Source organism: Neolamprologus multifasciatus, chromosome 22, assembly GCF_963576455.1.
Source record: "Neolamprologus multifasciatus chromosome 22, fNeoMul1.2, whole genome shotgun sequence".
NCBI classification, from domain to species: domain Eukaryota; kingdom Metazoa; phylum Chordata; class Actinopteri; order Cichliformes; family Cichlidae; genus Neolamprologus; species Neolamprologus multifasciatus.
Window position 1 is genome coordinate 17,312,034 of NC_140459.1, and position 14,919 is coordinate 17,326,952.

Genomic DNA, 14,919 nt, shown 5'->3' on the forward strand with positions numbered 1-14,919 from the left:
CAACAATAATTTTAAAAAGTATATAAAACAAAACACAGCATTTTGATAAGCTCATGACATTTATTTCCTGCACAGCTGTATTAATTTTTCACTGATATCTTGTATTCATGATGAGAGAGTCAGACGACTTCTCCAGTCTCAGTGGGGCTAATGGTCTGTCTCGTGCTCCATGTACCACTCTTTCACAGTCTGAGCCCGATGAATCCTGACGCTGTCACCTTGCAATATCCTCACTGCATCGAGGAAGAAAAACTACACTGATGGAAGAATCTATTTTTTTAATGCTGAATCTGGAGTGGACTAACTGAAGCAACCCAAGCTTATAAGCCTGCCCCACAGGCTTGTACTGGGGGCACTAAGCACGATGGGTGCACCACTTTATCCACCTCTCTTTTTACCCTCATACGCTCATCAGGAACAGAATTCATCTGAGAACACGACCTTTTTCCTTCAACATCCAGTCCTATCTTCATTCTCCCTACCAAATTAAAGCATGTTTTTTTCCCAGTTTGCCTCAATGATAAGTGGTTTTCTTAAATCTAAAAGCTGTTTAGTCCCAATCCCCTGAGTTCCCTTTGCACTTAGCATGTGGGTATCCTCTAACACACTTCTGTCTTTCCACATTTTCATAATGCATTGTACAGTTCTTTAGCAGTTTCAGCAGTCTCCTTAGTAGTTTTCTTTGCTTGATGCCGGGTTAATATTTAGCACCTTCTGGTTTAAGAAATGAGAAACTAATTGCTGCATCGGTTAGGGTTAAATAACCTGTTGGCAGCCAAAACAGGTTAATCATTGCAGTAATTATCCAGTGGAAGGCTCATACCTGTTTGCTTAGTTAAATCCAGGTGGTGATTGTTGTACAGTCCAAACAGTTAATGAAGCTGAATAATTCACCTACAGACGTGTTTATCCACGTATTGTTCTGACCTGACATTCTGTTTCAGTTACATAAAGAAAATAGTCCACCGGAAACACAAGCGTGCAGGAAAGAAGTCACTCTGAGAGCCGGTTTCGTTCACTGAACCCCAAATCTTTATTAACCACTGCTTGCTCACAAAGATATATGTGGAGAGGGGGAAACACACAAATGGATAGAGGAGACAAAGAGAGAGAGTGAGAGAGGCAGGTAGGAGAGTCGCTGTCTGTGCTGAACTTCTGACTGTAATGGTGTTTATTTATATTTAACCGGATCAATATCACATGGCACAAGGGTTGGTTTATCTACCCGCCGTTTCTGAAATACACACACACTCACACACACATCTATGGGTCAACTGTGCGTGCGTGACCAACAGGGTTCAACCTCAGGCTTCAACACCCCTGGTTACAAACCATTCGGATACTTTATCACACTCATATACACCTTTACAGATGGAAATACTGTGTTCATGAATCACTGCTGCAGTGATACCTGTCTTTATGGCTTAGAAGTCTTTCTTGTGCTGACCTTACAGTGGCATTTAAAGTGTCTTGGAGTGAAGTGCGATGATTCCCAGTAGGTGATGGCGATGTCGCGGACTACTCTAGCCTTTGTGAAATGGAGAAAACTGGGATTTATTTTGTTTTTTTCTCCAACTTAAGCTTCACAGTAGCAGGTTTTATTATTATTATTATTATTATTATTATTATTATTATTATTATTATTATTTTGTTTTTGCACTTCAGCATTCTCAGGATGCACTTTGTCCCCAGTGGTGTCGTACGTTGCAGTAACATGTGATTTAAATGTTACTGGAAGCCTGTTTTCAGAGGAATATAAGAGGTATATAAGAGGTATAGGAATATAAGAGCTCATCCCCGCCATTTGTCAGGGATGAGCTTTCCAGTGCCAGATGGACAGAAATTAGCACGCTCTGCCTGAGCTCTGTGGTTGCCTGTGTGGAGAGCATGTGAGTGAGTGCTTTTACAGTAGATATATATATATATGTTGTATGTGGAGAGATGAAGAGTTTGCAGACGGAAGGAAGAAGGATGAGGATGGGCTCATTAAATGCTAAAGTGGCCTCCTGTGGTACAGTCACTACCCTACCTCACAGGAGTGGATGTGCGACGACGGCTTGCGGTCCTCACATGAACGCAAAACTGTCCCCCTTTGCCCTCTGTCAGCTTTCCTGCACTTGCTCCTCACTAATTGAATACTGGCATAAACCGGATGGATCTAATTTTGCCTCGCAGATCTGCTGGGTCAGATGAGTAAGCGGCCACTTGCAGGGGCAAAGGGAACTGAGCCAGGATGCGGCCCGTGTGAGGACGCAAGCAGTCACCGCCAACCATCAGCTAGCTGGCAAACTCACAACAAACACCTAAGCCTGTAATCACACAAGAGAAATCTAAAAAAGAAAACATTCTCAGGCTGAAATGAACAAAAAAAAGTAAACATGAAAATGAACAAATTATTACATCCATATATGCAAGGAGAAGAAACTTATATATAAAAATGGCACACTGCAATCAATACTTTTGCTGCTTGTATCGTACTGTATATAACAAAAAAAGGAAGTATTTACAAAAACCACTGTCACTTGTAATTTTGATTTTTTTTTCTTTTCCCCTCATTTGAAACGGAGCGAAAACATTCTTTTTTTTGGGAAGAGTGGACAGGATACATTGATCTTTCTTTTGTTTTTAATCATTTTTGCATTTTTCCCACCCCCAACTCCGTTTGAAGCTCCCACTGTGTCGGGGTGGCACCTCAGGCTGTGGTGGTTTTTTACTAGTGTAGGGGGGAGTATGGCGGTGGGGGTGGAGAGGTGGGGAAATGTGGGATACGGGTGGGGAAAGGAGCGGGGTGGGGCATTCCTCAGGGCTGGGGAAGGCGGTGGAGGGTGTGGAGGTGGGACATGGAACCAGTTGGGGTTTCTCACGCTGTCAGTGCTTCTCTCAATTCCTTGTTCCTGCGCACCTCCTGTGCATGCTTCTCCTAGAAAAAACATAAACACACACATTGAGGATGTCACGTTTTTCTCTGCTGCCAGCCGTTTCCTGACATTTTTTCCCTTGTTCACAGCAACAGTTTCCCTATGCTGACCCCTGGACTTAATTCCCCCTCTTGCTATATTTACCAGCCGTGACAGCACGGCTTGTATTGTTTTCCTCTTTCGAGTCCATGTATGTGTGTGCGAATGTGTGTTTGTGCATAAAATCTATTTCCAGACCTACTGCCCAAAGGCAATTTTGAGTTTAAATGTCATTCTGTCGTTTGCCAATGATAACTTGATAAATGTGCAAGACTTTTCAAAATGATGGTGGAGAACACAAGTACTGAATAAGCAACTAACTCCCAACTGGTGGTGACTGTCCTGAGCTTGCTAAACAAGCTAGCCTTAGCTAGATCGTCCAAGTATGACCTCAGTCACACAGGACAAAAAAAAGAAAAAGAAAAAAAAAAGGTATTCAGTATCAGGTTTGCTAGAGGTGTCACGAGCAAAGAGGGTGCTGCACCATAACCCCACCCATGTGACTGCTTTGACAGCTAACAGATTGCCTGTAGTCTGCATGGAAGACACTGATTGCAAACGCCTGCTAACTAATAACCGAGTGCTAATGAAACTTGAAAAAGCACGATGTTGTGTCCTACCACTCCAACCAATATGTTACAAAAAGTGGTGTTATCTTTGTTAGAGACGTGCTTTACTGCTGCTTAACAAGTATTTGGCAAGTGTTTGCAGACAAATTGGCATCTTCCATGCAACTACGGGCAACTGCAGCAAACTGCTAGCGGCCAAGGCAATCACAAAGAGGTTTTGCTGGGACGCCATGTACCTGTTTATGAAACAATTTCACATAGTAACAGCAATTAAGCTCCTGCATCGACGCCCCAACTGATTGGGCAATAACCATTTTTCCTTAGCAACCACTGGTTACAGCAACTGCCAACAACCATTTCCAACCAGTTGGGAATACACATTTTTTCTTAGCAACTGGTGGTTGTCAAGCAGTTCCCAACTGGTCTCTAGGCCTGTGTGGGTGGGGTTAATGATAAGCTTCAGAAAATACAACATGGCAGAGGCTGTTGAGGCTTCAGACCAGTGGGTGATGTCACAGTAGCTACGTGTATCTTTTGTATACTGAATAATGGGGGCTGATCGTGATCAGCTAACAAGCATTCATTAGCCTAGCTTAATAATATGGTTCCTATTTATTCTTGCCTTTATGAACATGAGAATATTATCCAGTACTTCAGCTCTAAAACACATTTGTCTTTACTGGTTTGTTTCATTGTCAGAGTCATAACTGTAATAAAACATTGATGGTAATTATGTCACTGTGTGTAACGGCAGAGTCACTTTCAGTTTGTTCAGCTGTTTGTTTTGGACTCTTATAGCAAAGACAAATGTTATTAAGTTTTCATAGTGCTAATCAGAAAATAGCAGATACTACTTTGACTTAGTGATAGATTTATGAATACAAGCACAACACAAGGTAGCTTTCCTTTAAGATATCTCCGCTTTTCTGAGGCCACACCGTCAATATTTTGTCTGGGGATTTTGTAGTTGGAGCAACACAACGAGAATGACCGTTTCTTATTCACACTGACATCAGTATGTATTATACACAATATGAAGTAACAACTAAAATATTTATTTGCCTGTTTGCAAAGTCTCACAGTGACATAATTTTTATTGTTAGCCGGATAATAATAAGAATAATTTTCAGATGGGACTCTCTCTGCTCCTCACCTTCTCCTGCAGGCGCTCCATCATGGCGGCCAGGTAAGCCATCCGGTTCTCCTCGATTTGCTCCATTTTCATCTGGAGCTTCTCTTCAGCCATGCGGCTGAAGTTGCTGTTTTCCTCCATGGCCTTCATCAGCACGTCGCGCTCGTGCTCCCGCTTCTCAGCCAAGGTTCGAAGCACATGCGCCTCCTGGCACTGGAGGAGGAAGAGGAGAAGGAGAAAGAAGAGAGAAGATGTCTCCCTAAATTTGTTCCTAAATGTGATTTACTGAAATCTGACCATTCATTGATTTATGTCTCTGAGAGTGAGTCAGAGATGGTGCAACAGATGCAGATGTTTAAAACGATCTAGGAAAAGGTCTCTCCTCACCGGCTTAATCTTTCTTAAAACTATAATGAATTATTTACTATGTATGATAATTTATACAGTACACTGTGTGTTTTCCTGACAGTATTGGGTAGTCGGAGTTAAAAAAAAAAATCAGTGATATTGATTGGTTGATTGATTTGGTGCTGGTTTGTTGGATTTGTCAGGTGCTGGACTCACTCTATTGACATTCGAATCAATGGGATGCAGGAATTAGCCGATGTCAGCCTCGAGTTTTCATGACAGGCTTGAGGGTGCAGCAGCCAATGTGATGCACATTTATGTGAACATGCACATTGATGTTTTTGTGTCTCTGTGGGAGGAAAATCCTTACCCGTCTTCGGTCCTCAGCTGCCTCCAGCTTCTTTTGGATATCCTCCAGGGAAATGTCCCTCTTTGGGGGACTGGTGATGCAGTGGGCCACTTCAGATACAGGGGAGGTCGGCTTCAGGATGACCTCAAAGGCCTGGCCTGAGGCGCGCTTGTTAATGGGCTTTATGTCCATATCTGCATGCGTGTGCAACAAAAAGGAACAAAAGAAAGACAATTCTCACTTTTCTCTGCCTTTCTTTCTTCCTTCAGGTGCTTTTGGATAAAACAGGAGGCTTATATCCACCCTACCTTCATAGTCGCCCATGATATTTTTGCGGCTCTCGGGATACAGACAGGAGCAGATGAGCGAGAGAACTGAAATCTCCTTCATCTTCTCTTTGTAAGCTGTGGATACAAACGTGAAATATTACTTCTGCTTACTTTGCTATCGTGCACACTTAGGGCCGCGCCTCTAACATGCACACAGGCAAAATATTAACCCAGTAACACAGAAAAAGGATGAAACATCTGTAACCCACTTCTACTTCCACGGGAGGTCTTTGATGTAAATATTAACATTTTTGGAGGGATAATTATTCATCAAGACGTCCAAAAGGAAATTTCATCAAAGGATGTCTGCTGCAGCTGAACTGCTCAGGGTTTTGCAGACATTTTGAGGCTTTTGTTTCCACTGAGGGGAGCATGACGGATGTGTCCTTACTTGACCCAATTTCCCCAACAGTCAAGATGCTTCCATCCCCACAGGATTCTCCACACATCATTAGCTATGCATTTATTTCGGCCTATTATTTATTAACGCCGGCAGACCAACGCCCTTGTGCTCCACAGCTTTTCTGTAGGTAATTAGCGATTAGTTGCATGGTTTTCAGGTAATTTTAGAAGCCAGATAATCTTTGGGTTTTTTATCTTCTTAGACTGTGGCTTATGGATAGAGGAGGCTAACAGCCACTGGTTTAGCTTATCAGCATAGCACAGCAGTATGGCTGTCCATCCCATAGTCCATTTACAGTCCAAAAACTTAATAACACTGAAGTGAAGCTGGCAGCAATTCATGGTTGCTGTGTTTGGCAACCTACGCCCCTGCAGGGAGGAACAAATACTCCGAAGGGCAGACAGAAAATAAAAGTATGAAAAGAACAACCTTGTGTAACCTTGTTCTTTTTTTTTATTATTATTCTTGTGTTTTTGGCACCTACTCCTTTGTAATTTGTGCTTTAAGTTCAGCAGCAATCCCAGCAGAGAGCAAGGCAAAAATATCTGCAACACACTGCAGGTTGTGAAATATTCTGCGTTTGCACATCTGTCAAGGTGCACTGCCTCATGGGGCAGATTTGCATGCCAACTGTCATTGTATGGCATAATCCATCACCCAGAGCACAAGGCCTTCAGGGCTGAAATGTGGCACATTGATTCATGATTTGCAGAAGGCCACAGTACCAACGCCAGAAATTAGATTTACTGTGAAAGAGCTTCTCTGTGGTGTGGTACAGTGTGATTAATCCAAGCTGCTTCTTTTCTCTCATTCCCTTCTCACTCTCTCTTCTCCCTGCGTCTCACTTTCTGCCCTGCAGACGGGCAGACGCCACCGTAATGTGATAAACTCTCAGATGTAGCTCTTGCTATTCTCTGATGGCCTTGTTAGCCCCTTCCCCGAGGAGGAAGAGGGAAAGAGTAAGAGCACAGCAGGAGGGAGGCTGATAAAAAAAAAAACGAGAATTATTGGAAGAAAGGAGAGAGAGAGAATAGGAATGAAGATGAAAGAAACAGAAAAGAGAACAATTTCTATGAGATGAAAGGAGAGAGAGAGAGAAAAGGGGTGAGAGGGTGAGAAAACACTCGAGTGGTGAGGTGTAGCCCTGCGATGATGCCAACGCCTTTCTGACTTAAACTGAAATCACAGACGGAAGGATTATCAGCTCCCTCCACTGCCGACTGCCCTCAGGACAGCTTAATGGAAGGAGCCAAGTCAGGTGGATGCCACTTAAACTCATAATTACTGGACTGCACCATTTCTGCTGGTGGGGGTGGGGGAGGGTGTCACTGGCTCATTACGGGGCTGTGTATATGTCAAGGCCCAGCAGCCATGTTCTCGTACGTACAACTCCACTTGACAGCTGAAGACTCAGACAGTTAACAATTCAGTGGAGCAGATAATTTGGGTTAATGGAGCAGATCAGCAGATATTCCTCTTTACTGGTTGCTGAGTCTGGGCGGGTCCTTTTTTTCCCTGTGGATCTACAGTTTCTGCAGTTCTGGTTGCAACTAATGATTTTTTCATAATCTGTTAATTCGATGGTGATTTTCTTGACAAATTGGTTAATCACTGAAGTCTCTGGTTAAGAGGAGCTTGTTAGGTATCTCATTTTAGCTGGAAAAAAGCAGCATATCACATAAAAAAGAAGACTTTATCTGTATTGATGGATGAGTGGATAAATTCGCCCATGATTGCGGCTCTATCCTGGTTATTAATAAAGGTGCAAACACTTTTTTTTGCTTTTCTATGACTGTTAAATTAAATTGATTCTCTTTGTTGGACAAGAACCGCTTGCTGTGAATTGAAACAACTCTCCATGTCTGAAACCCACATTCCCCCCCTTTCATTTCCATAATCAAAAATATATGAGAGTCACAATTATGTAGAAACATTAAAGTGCTACTGTATTCCTCCTGAGAAAATTCCTTCTGTAAGCAGTGTAATAATATGGTCATTCCCAGAGGATCACAAACATTAAGATGGCTAGCAACGGCATTCCAAACAAAGGTTTCTGGCAGAGCTTCAGGCGTGCTGAAGCGATATATGTCAGTTTAAGATGAGATGAAGTAATTTCAGACGAGGACATCAACACTTTACTGCTACCACTCCAATCCATCAGGCTGGTTCCAACCAGTCAGAGCTGCTCCTCCCGTCCCACAACCACAGACACAGCCATCAAACTGCACTTCCTCTTCCAATCCATCAGCCGAAAGAGTGCAGATCATCAATATCCACACTACCTCCACCCCCGTAAGCATCCCTCTTCCCCAGCACCTTCTGCATCCCCAAGCCTCCGTCTCATCTGTCGCTGGTGCACTCTCCCTCTCGCTCTCTTTCTCTATTTTTTCACCCACGCTCCCAGCATCTCCTCAGAGAGAGTGCGTTGCCACAAACCGCCACACCCCTATTTGGTATTTTTCCTGGAACCTTTCCCCCCCCTTCAGCCACACTCTTCCTCCCTTCTTCTTCATGCAGTCTTAAAAAACACCATTACAAGAATTTATGGGATAGCCACGTTGAGTAAAAAGGCACACAGGGTGGAAAAACAAACGAAATGACACTCTTAGCAGCACTAGGAGCAAATTGGCTACAAAACTTGCCCTACAAAATATGACCCTGTGCATCAAATCTCCACTGCCCTCCTGGGTGCTGTAGAGTCACAGCAGTACGAGTTTGGCGCTCCTGTTCAGCACATACAAGCCCTTTGCAGTCAAATCGCCCATCAGCAATAAAATCACAAGGTTATTAAGAGCAAAATTAGCCATTATGGGAAATATTGGAGCAGCCGGACGATGAAGGGCAGATAGGGAAAATTTCTAATAGCTAACAATATATGAGCCTGCAGCTAACAACCACAATCAATATCATCAGCTGAGCCGATTTTAGTATGTTTTAGCACTTTTGCTTGAAACATGACAGTCTGTGCTCAAATGCGCGAAAATATCAGTAAAAATGCTGACAACTGTTCCCTGGAAATGAAAGAAAGAGGTATGGACACGTAAACATACAGAAACCGTGTCTATGTTATACAATCAGTATACAAAGTGGGGAAAAATGGAATGTGTTGTCATTTGAAAGCTGATCATAGGCATCTTGCCAAGCTGACAGTGTGATGGATGTCTACAAATCACGTGTAGGTAGATGCTGCTCCCCTAGGTGATGATGACAGGCTGTACGGCTGTGACGTAGTTATTTAGTGTGCTCTAATATCTGTAATATAAACCCAAACTAACTGCATACACCAAATACTATCATTAATCAACAAACTGCTTAAATCAAGCTGGTGGATATGCTGATACTGTGCCAGGAAATATTAAAAGAGAAAATTCGGTTTCTAATATATGTTTAAAATAATGAGGTTGTGTCTATAAGATACTCTTGAGTCTGTAGAGAACAACCAGACTTGCAAAGGATGTTAAAATGTCTGAACTGTCTTTAACCCGCATGTAAATTTTTATGACCACATCATGGATCACCACTGGACTGATGTCACCTCTTACTCTCGGCCTATCTTAAAAAGCAACAGTCATCTGAACCAGTAATGGGAGTGTGCTGCATAGATCGATGGAGCCGAGTGATTAATCAGGATGAACTGGAAAGGGCAGAGCGAGCGCATCCTCCTCCAAGGCCAGTGCCCTATTTCGCAATTTTAAAGAAAGTGACTCGGCTCTGCATCAAAATTTAATGGCTTCTCCTTTTAGCTGTGCTCCGCCTCCCCGTCAGGTTTTCGCAGAGCAGTTTTTAGCGTGATCTTGCAGGCAGGCAGACATGGAGACAGACAAACAAACCTGAGAGACATGTTAAGATGAGATTTGGGATGTGCCGTTATCCGAGCTGCTTTTGTTGTGTGCACAGATTTTATGGAGCTAGTTGAATAACCACACTTAATTGGATATGACAAGTGGACCTGATAGGGATCAGGAAGAGTGCTTAGAAGCCTTAAAGCACACAGGAGTGGTCCTGATCTATATTAAACTATCAAGAATTTAAGGTAACCAACAAAATCGCATGTTTCTGGTGGCATTTATCATCCCTTTCTGTCCTTACATATAGTTGCATAATTTTCAACGTGAAACAGCAGTTTGGTTCTGAAACATTAAGACTATTCTTGCGCTTCTGCACAACCTACATGAACTCAGCGACCCGATGAATGCTGACTGGCATGATGGCGGAGTGTCTGCTCCATGCCCATCCCTTCCTGTCCGCCTGTCCACAGCTCAAATCACGGAGGAAAAAAGAGAAGGCGTAGGAGGACAAGGATGAAGAGGAGAAGGGGGAGGACGAGGGGGGAATAAATGTAACAGCCAGGGTTTAGTTGCTGGTTCCACTGAGTGCAGACACGAGGACCCTTACCGCTGTCCCTCAGCGTGCCCCTGCATCCATCAGCATGTCAACCATGCAGAAAACAAACACACCATCCCCTAGACTGACCACACACACACTGCTCTTTTTCTCCTCAAACACACACGCGCACACGTTAGTGGTGGGTAGGGCTTCTTTTTTAGCAACCCTGCAGCTCCCATGCAGTGTTTATGGTCTGAAGAGGAGATGGGTTAAAATGCCCAAATGATGTTGAGATGCATTTACTGACACAAGGCCTTCCACCTGCCACAGCATGCATCCCATTTTATCCCACCCCCAATATTTATGCCAAATGCCGTCATGTTTGCCTTCAAGCATCATTTGCAGCCCGATCATAAAACTCAAATATAAAAGGCCACAGTTACTGTCAATAACCTTGCCAACACGAATGGTGTCTGATATTTTCGTCCCTTGTTGTAAATTCTTCCCTGGAATGCAAAGCAGTTCCTTTTCTTTCTTTCTTTTTTTTTTTCCTTCCCCCTCTCTATCTCTCTTTGATTCACGTCTTTGGCGGTAACCACAAAATTGGTTCAGCGGGCTTTAGACAGCGCAGCTACATAGGATGGCCCAGTTTTAATAATGAGATTTGTCACGGGGAAATATTTCACACCCTTGGAGAGCGGCTGGGTTGCTTTGAAGGGACCGTAGATGTTGGGTGGGGTCGCTGGCGCTGCATTATGCTGCACGGCTCTGAGTCAGGCAACAAGAGGCAGGTGCGGCAGGCAGGCATCGACAAGATGATGCTGTGCAGGCTGGAAAAACAGCCCGGCTTTTCCATTTATGGAGTATTTATGTATATGTTTTTTTGTCTTTCAGCTGAATAAATAAATATGCGTCATTCACACGGCAAACTGAACCTCAAACTCCCCTCACTGATTGACACCGAACTGGATTTACAATTAGACAAAATCGATTAGACTTTTAAAGACCAAAATAATATTAAATAATAATAATGTATCTTCAAAATGCTGCATCAGATTTACAACTTCATCACATATTTAGCAGTGACTTGCGGAGGAGTCTGGCCGCTCCCTCCCATCAACCCTCAGCATCCTTTTGTGCCATGGGTGTCGCCACTGCCTCTCATCCTCTTCAAACTGCGAATCCGATGTAATGTCACTAAAACACACACACACACGTAATAAAGTGCAAAACTCACCGATCGCGGTCTTAGCCATTTCTGTACGGTAGTGCCTGGGCGGGTTGACCGGAGGAGTGTGCGTCAGTTGCTGGATGCTATCTCGGGGTGAAGGGACTGCTGGTAAGGCACTGAGTCAGCAGAGACGGGGGCTGCCGGTGCGCCTGGTGGTCTGTGACGAGCTGCGTCAAGCAGCTGGCCAATAACGAGGGCATGAGCGGAAGTGCGCACCCCTCCAGAATAAAATTAGCCATAACTCATTTTACTGAGGGACCAAAGAGTGGAAGCAAAAATAAATAATTACAAAATAATATTTAAAAAATAAAAATGTAATATAACAATAAACAAACAAACAAACAAACAAACAAACAAATACAATTTGCACAGCAGCATTTATACAAGACTCAAGCCTCAAAATGTTTTAGTCTAACAAAGAATTTTTTTTCTTGCTTCAAATTAAAACAGACAACGCAGAATTAATATCGGAATAAAATGCAATGAGAAATGCACTGAAAATAAATGCTGGTGTTATGGCTCCAACTTATAAACCCGATGGCTTTCTTCTTTTTTTTAAGTACTATAAAATCTATAAACAAATTACATTAAATTTAAAACTGAAAACTGGTTTTCTCATTGCCAGCTAACATTTTATACAGCCAGAGAATAATCATAACCTCTTAACAGGTGCATGTGAAGTATATGTAATATGCTAAGAGGAAAGAATATTTGTTTTTGTTTTTTTATTTATTTGTTTGTTTTGTTTGTTTTTTTAAATTAAACTGGGAGGCTCCCCAACAATTTGTGTAAACGTCGAACATTATGGAAAAGCTAAATATATTCTAAATACGTGTGTTTTATTTTGAAATCAGTTGCAGGGACTCCCACCATCTAATCGAGTTGACTTGGCGGTGCCTGTAGTGAGCGCTTTACCATGTAAAGCACTGTACCACATGTGTCTCCTCTCCTCCAGGCAAACTCTGACACACCTAATGTCCTCCTGCATAACAGAGCACCAACCCTGCTGTGACAGCTGATAGTGAGGGAGTCTCCTCTTTTGTTTCTGATAAACGGTTAGAGGTAAAACAATTTTGTGTGTGTGTGTGTGTGTGTGTGTGTTTATATCTATATATCTCTGGGTATATAAAGATGTAAAGCTAGCTCTACGTAGCTATATGCAAAATCAAAAGACCACCAAATAGTTGACTTGAATGATTAAAAATAGCCTCTAGGTGGCAGCAAATCTCAAGTCTGTAGGGTACGCGGAGAAAAGTTCCTGTCAAAACTGACAATAACAAATCATCAACTAATGACTCAAAAAAACATCATCCAATATCCAAGAAAATGCACCTAATATGATATATAAAATAAATACAGGCAAACAGAAAATGTAAGTCCATTGTTAGTTACTAATGAATTTTCATTCATTAATGTATTGTCTATATTTCCTCTTTGAATAATCATTTATTCATCATTTTGTTCATTTATTTTACTGTGTATAATTTTATCTTATGCATTTATTTATTTTCTGATATATTGATATTTTGTCTGTGTCTGCAAATTGTGTCAACTTTGCAGAAATAGAAGGCAGAGAACAGCAAAAGGATGAAAAAAATGAGAACATTAACACTATAGTAGCATTTCCAAAGAAAGCTATCAGAGATTGGTGGAATGCCTGATCTTATTTCCACTAGACAGGAAATTGCACTCCCTTTTCTCTTTTTCAATTTTATTTCCAAAAATTTGAGCACAAAGCTAGAATTTCTTTAGAAGTTTTTTACTGTATGGCTCCCTAGATAGTTTCAGTGCCAAATGAATCTGATTTTCAACTCTCAGTGCTAAACAAAGTATAACAGTCCATACTATCCTAAAGTACAGGGTCCTTATCACAATGTATGCGCTTGCATAGATAACAAAGTTGTTATGTGCCCACTGTTTATTCATGTGTAGTGAGAGGTTCTGTAAAAAGCCAATGTTTAACTAGGCCCAACAATATACCAATGTTTGTAGCTGCGGCTTGTAATAAGGTGGCATAAATGGAATAACACATAATATTGTATATAAATTATTCCAATCGTATAAAGAACTAGATGGCTATCCTAAAATAAATACATTGTCAAGATACAAGTCTTTAGATATCATTAAATTCAAATTGCTGCCATATGGTAAATGGCCTGTATTTGTATAGCGCTTTTCTAGTCCCTAAGGACCCCAAAGCGCTTTACACAACCTAACCTATACCACCCATTCACAGTGACAGAGGCGAGGCTGGCACCACCGGGCCCTCTGACCACCACCAGTAGGCAACGGGTGAAGTGTCTTGCCCAAGGACACAACGACCGAGACTGTCCAAGCCGGGGCTTGAACCGGCAACCTTCCGATAACAAGGCGAACTCCCAACTCTTGAGCCACAATCGCCACTCACTATGAATGTGAAGGCCTACCAACACAATCTACAACTCAAACCATTTACTAGGCTAAAGTAAAATAACTTTAACCTAGTAAACGGTTTGAGCCTCTTCATCCTTTCTATTTGTCGTTTTATTATTTATGGGATTCTACTGATGTACAGTTACTACTTATTACATAAACCTGTTCAATTGTTCATTAATGCAAATATCTGATCAGCCAATCACATGGCTGTAAATCAGTATGGGTCGACCTGCTGAAGTTTTAATTGATCAGCATTATTTGAAAGAAAGAAGATTTAAATTATTTTGGTCTCAAAAAAAGAAGATATCCAGTGAGCAGCAGTTGGGTGAAAAAGTCTCTCTGAAGAGCAGATGGGCTACAGCAGCAGAAGACCACACTTGGTGCCACTGCTGTCAATTGAGAACAGGAAACTGATGGTATAATTCCCGTGGGTTCACCAAAACTGAACAGCAGAAGAGTGGAAAAATGTGGAGTAAATAACATGAAATAAAGGGTGTCTGTCTTTGCGTTTGCCCTGTGTAAGACTTTCAACCTGTCAGGGTGTACCCTGCCACTCGCCCTGTGATAGTGGGTATAGGCTCAACAGTTCAGGTTCGTGCTGGTGGTGTAATGGTGTGGGGACAGGGGCGGATCTAGAGAAATTTTCTTAGGGTGGCATGGAAATCAAATGGGGTGGTGAAATAAAGCCACCCCATTATGGTTAAAATGATTCAAATGCAGTAAATATACACGTTTCATATAAATATTATATAAATATTGTATAACTTAACTATAACTTAATTATTTTCTGTAGCCATCATAATTAAACATTTCAGTTACATAAAACATGTGCATTTTGATTTTATGCACTGTATAGCCTT

At 42.0% G+C, this 14,919-nt stretch overlaps 1 protein-coding gene across 1 annotated transcript; it reads right to left on the bottom strand.

The window, feature by feature from the left end:
- Positions 1-1,009: 1,009 nt before the first annotated feature.
- Positions 1,010-11,826, bottom strand: stmn2b (stathmin 2b). Its single transcript, XM_085148913.1, has 5 exons — positions 11,651-11,826; positions 5,664-5,759; positions 5,377-5,549; positions 4,680-4,871; positions 1,010-2,920 (listed from the first exon to the last, which is right to left on the bottom strand). The coding sequence occupies exons 1-5, from the start codon at positions 11,667-11,669 to the stop codon at positions 2,861-2,863; spliced, it is 540 nt and encodes a 179-aa protein (XP_085005039.1). The 5' UTR covers positions 11,670-11,826; the 3' UTR covers positions 1,010-2,860.
- Between the last annotated feature and the right edge of the window lie 3,093 nt (positions 11,827-14,919).

Bases quoted from the DNA above. Each gene is read 5' to 3' on its own strand.
- stmn2b (XM_085148913.1), bottom strand. The intron at 5,550-5,663 runs GTAGGGTGGATA...ACACGCATGCAG, and splicing joins TATCATGGGCGACTATGAAG to ATATGGACATAAAGCCCATT. The intron at 4,872-5,376 runs GTAAGGATTTTC...TTCCTCCTCCAG, and splicing joins CAGCTGAGGACCGAAGACGG to TGCCAGGAGGCGCATGTGCT.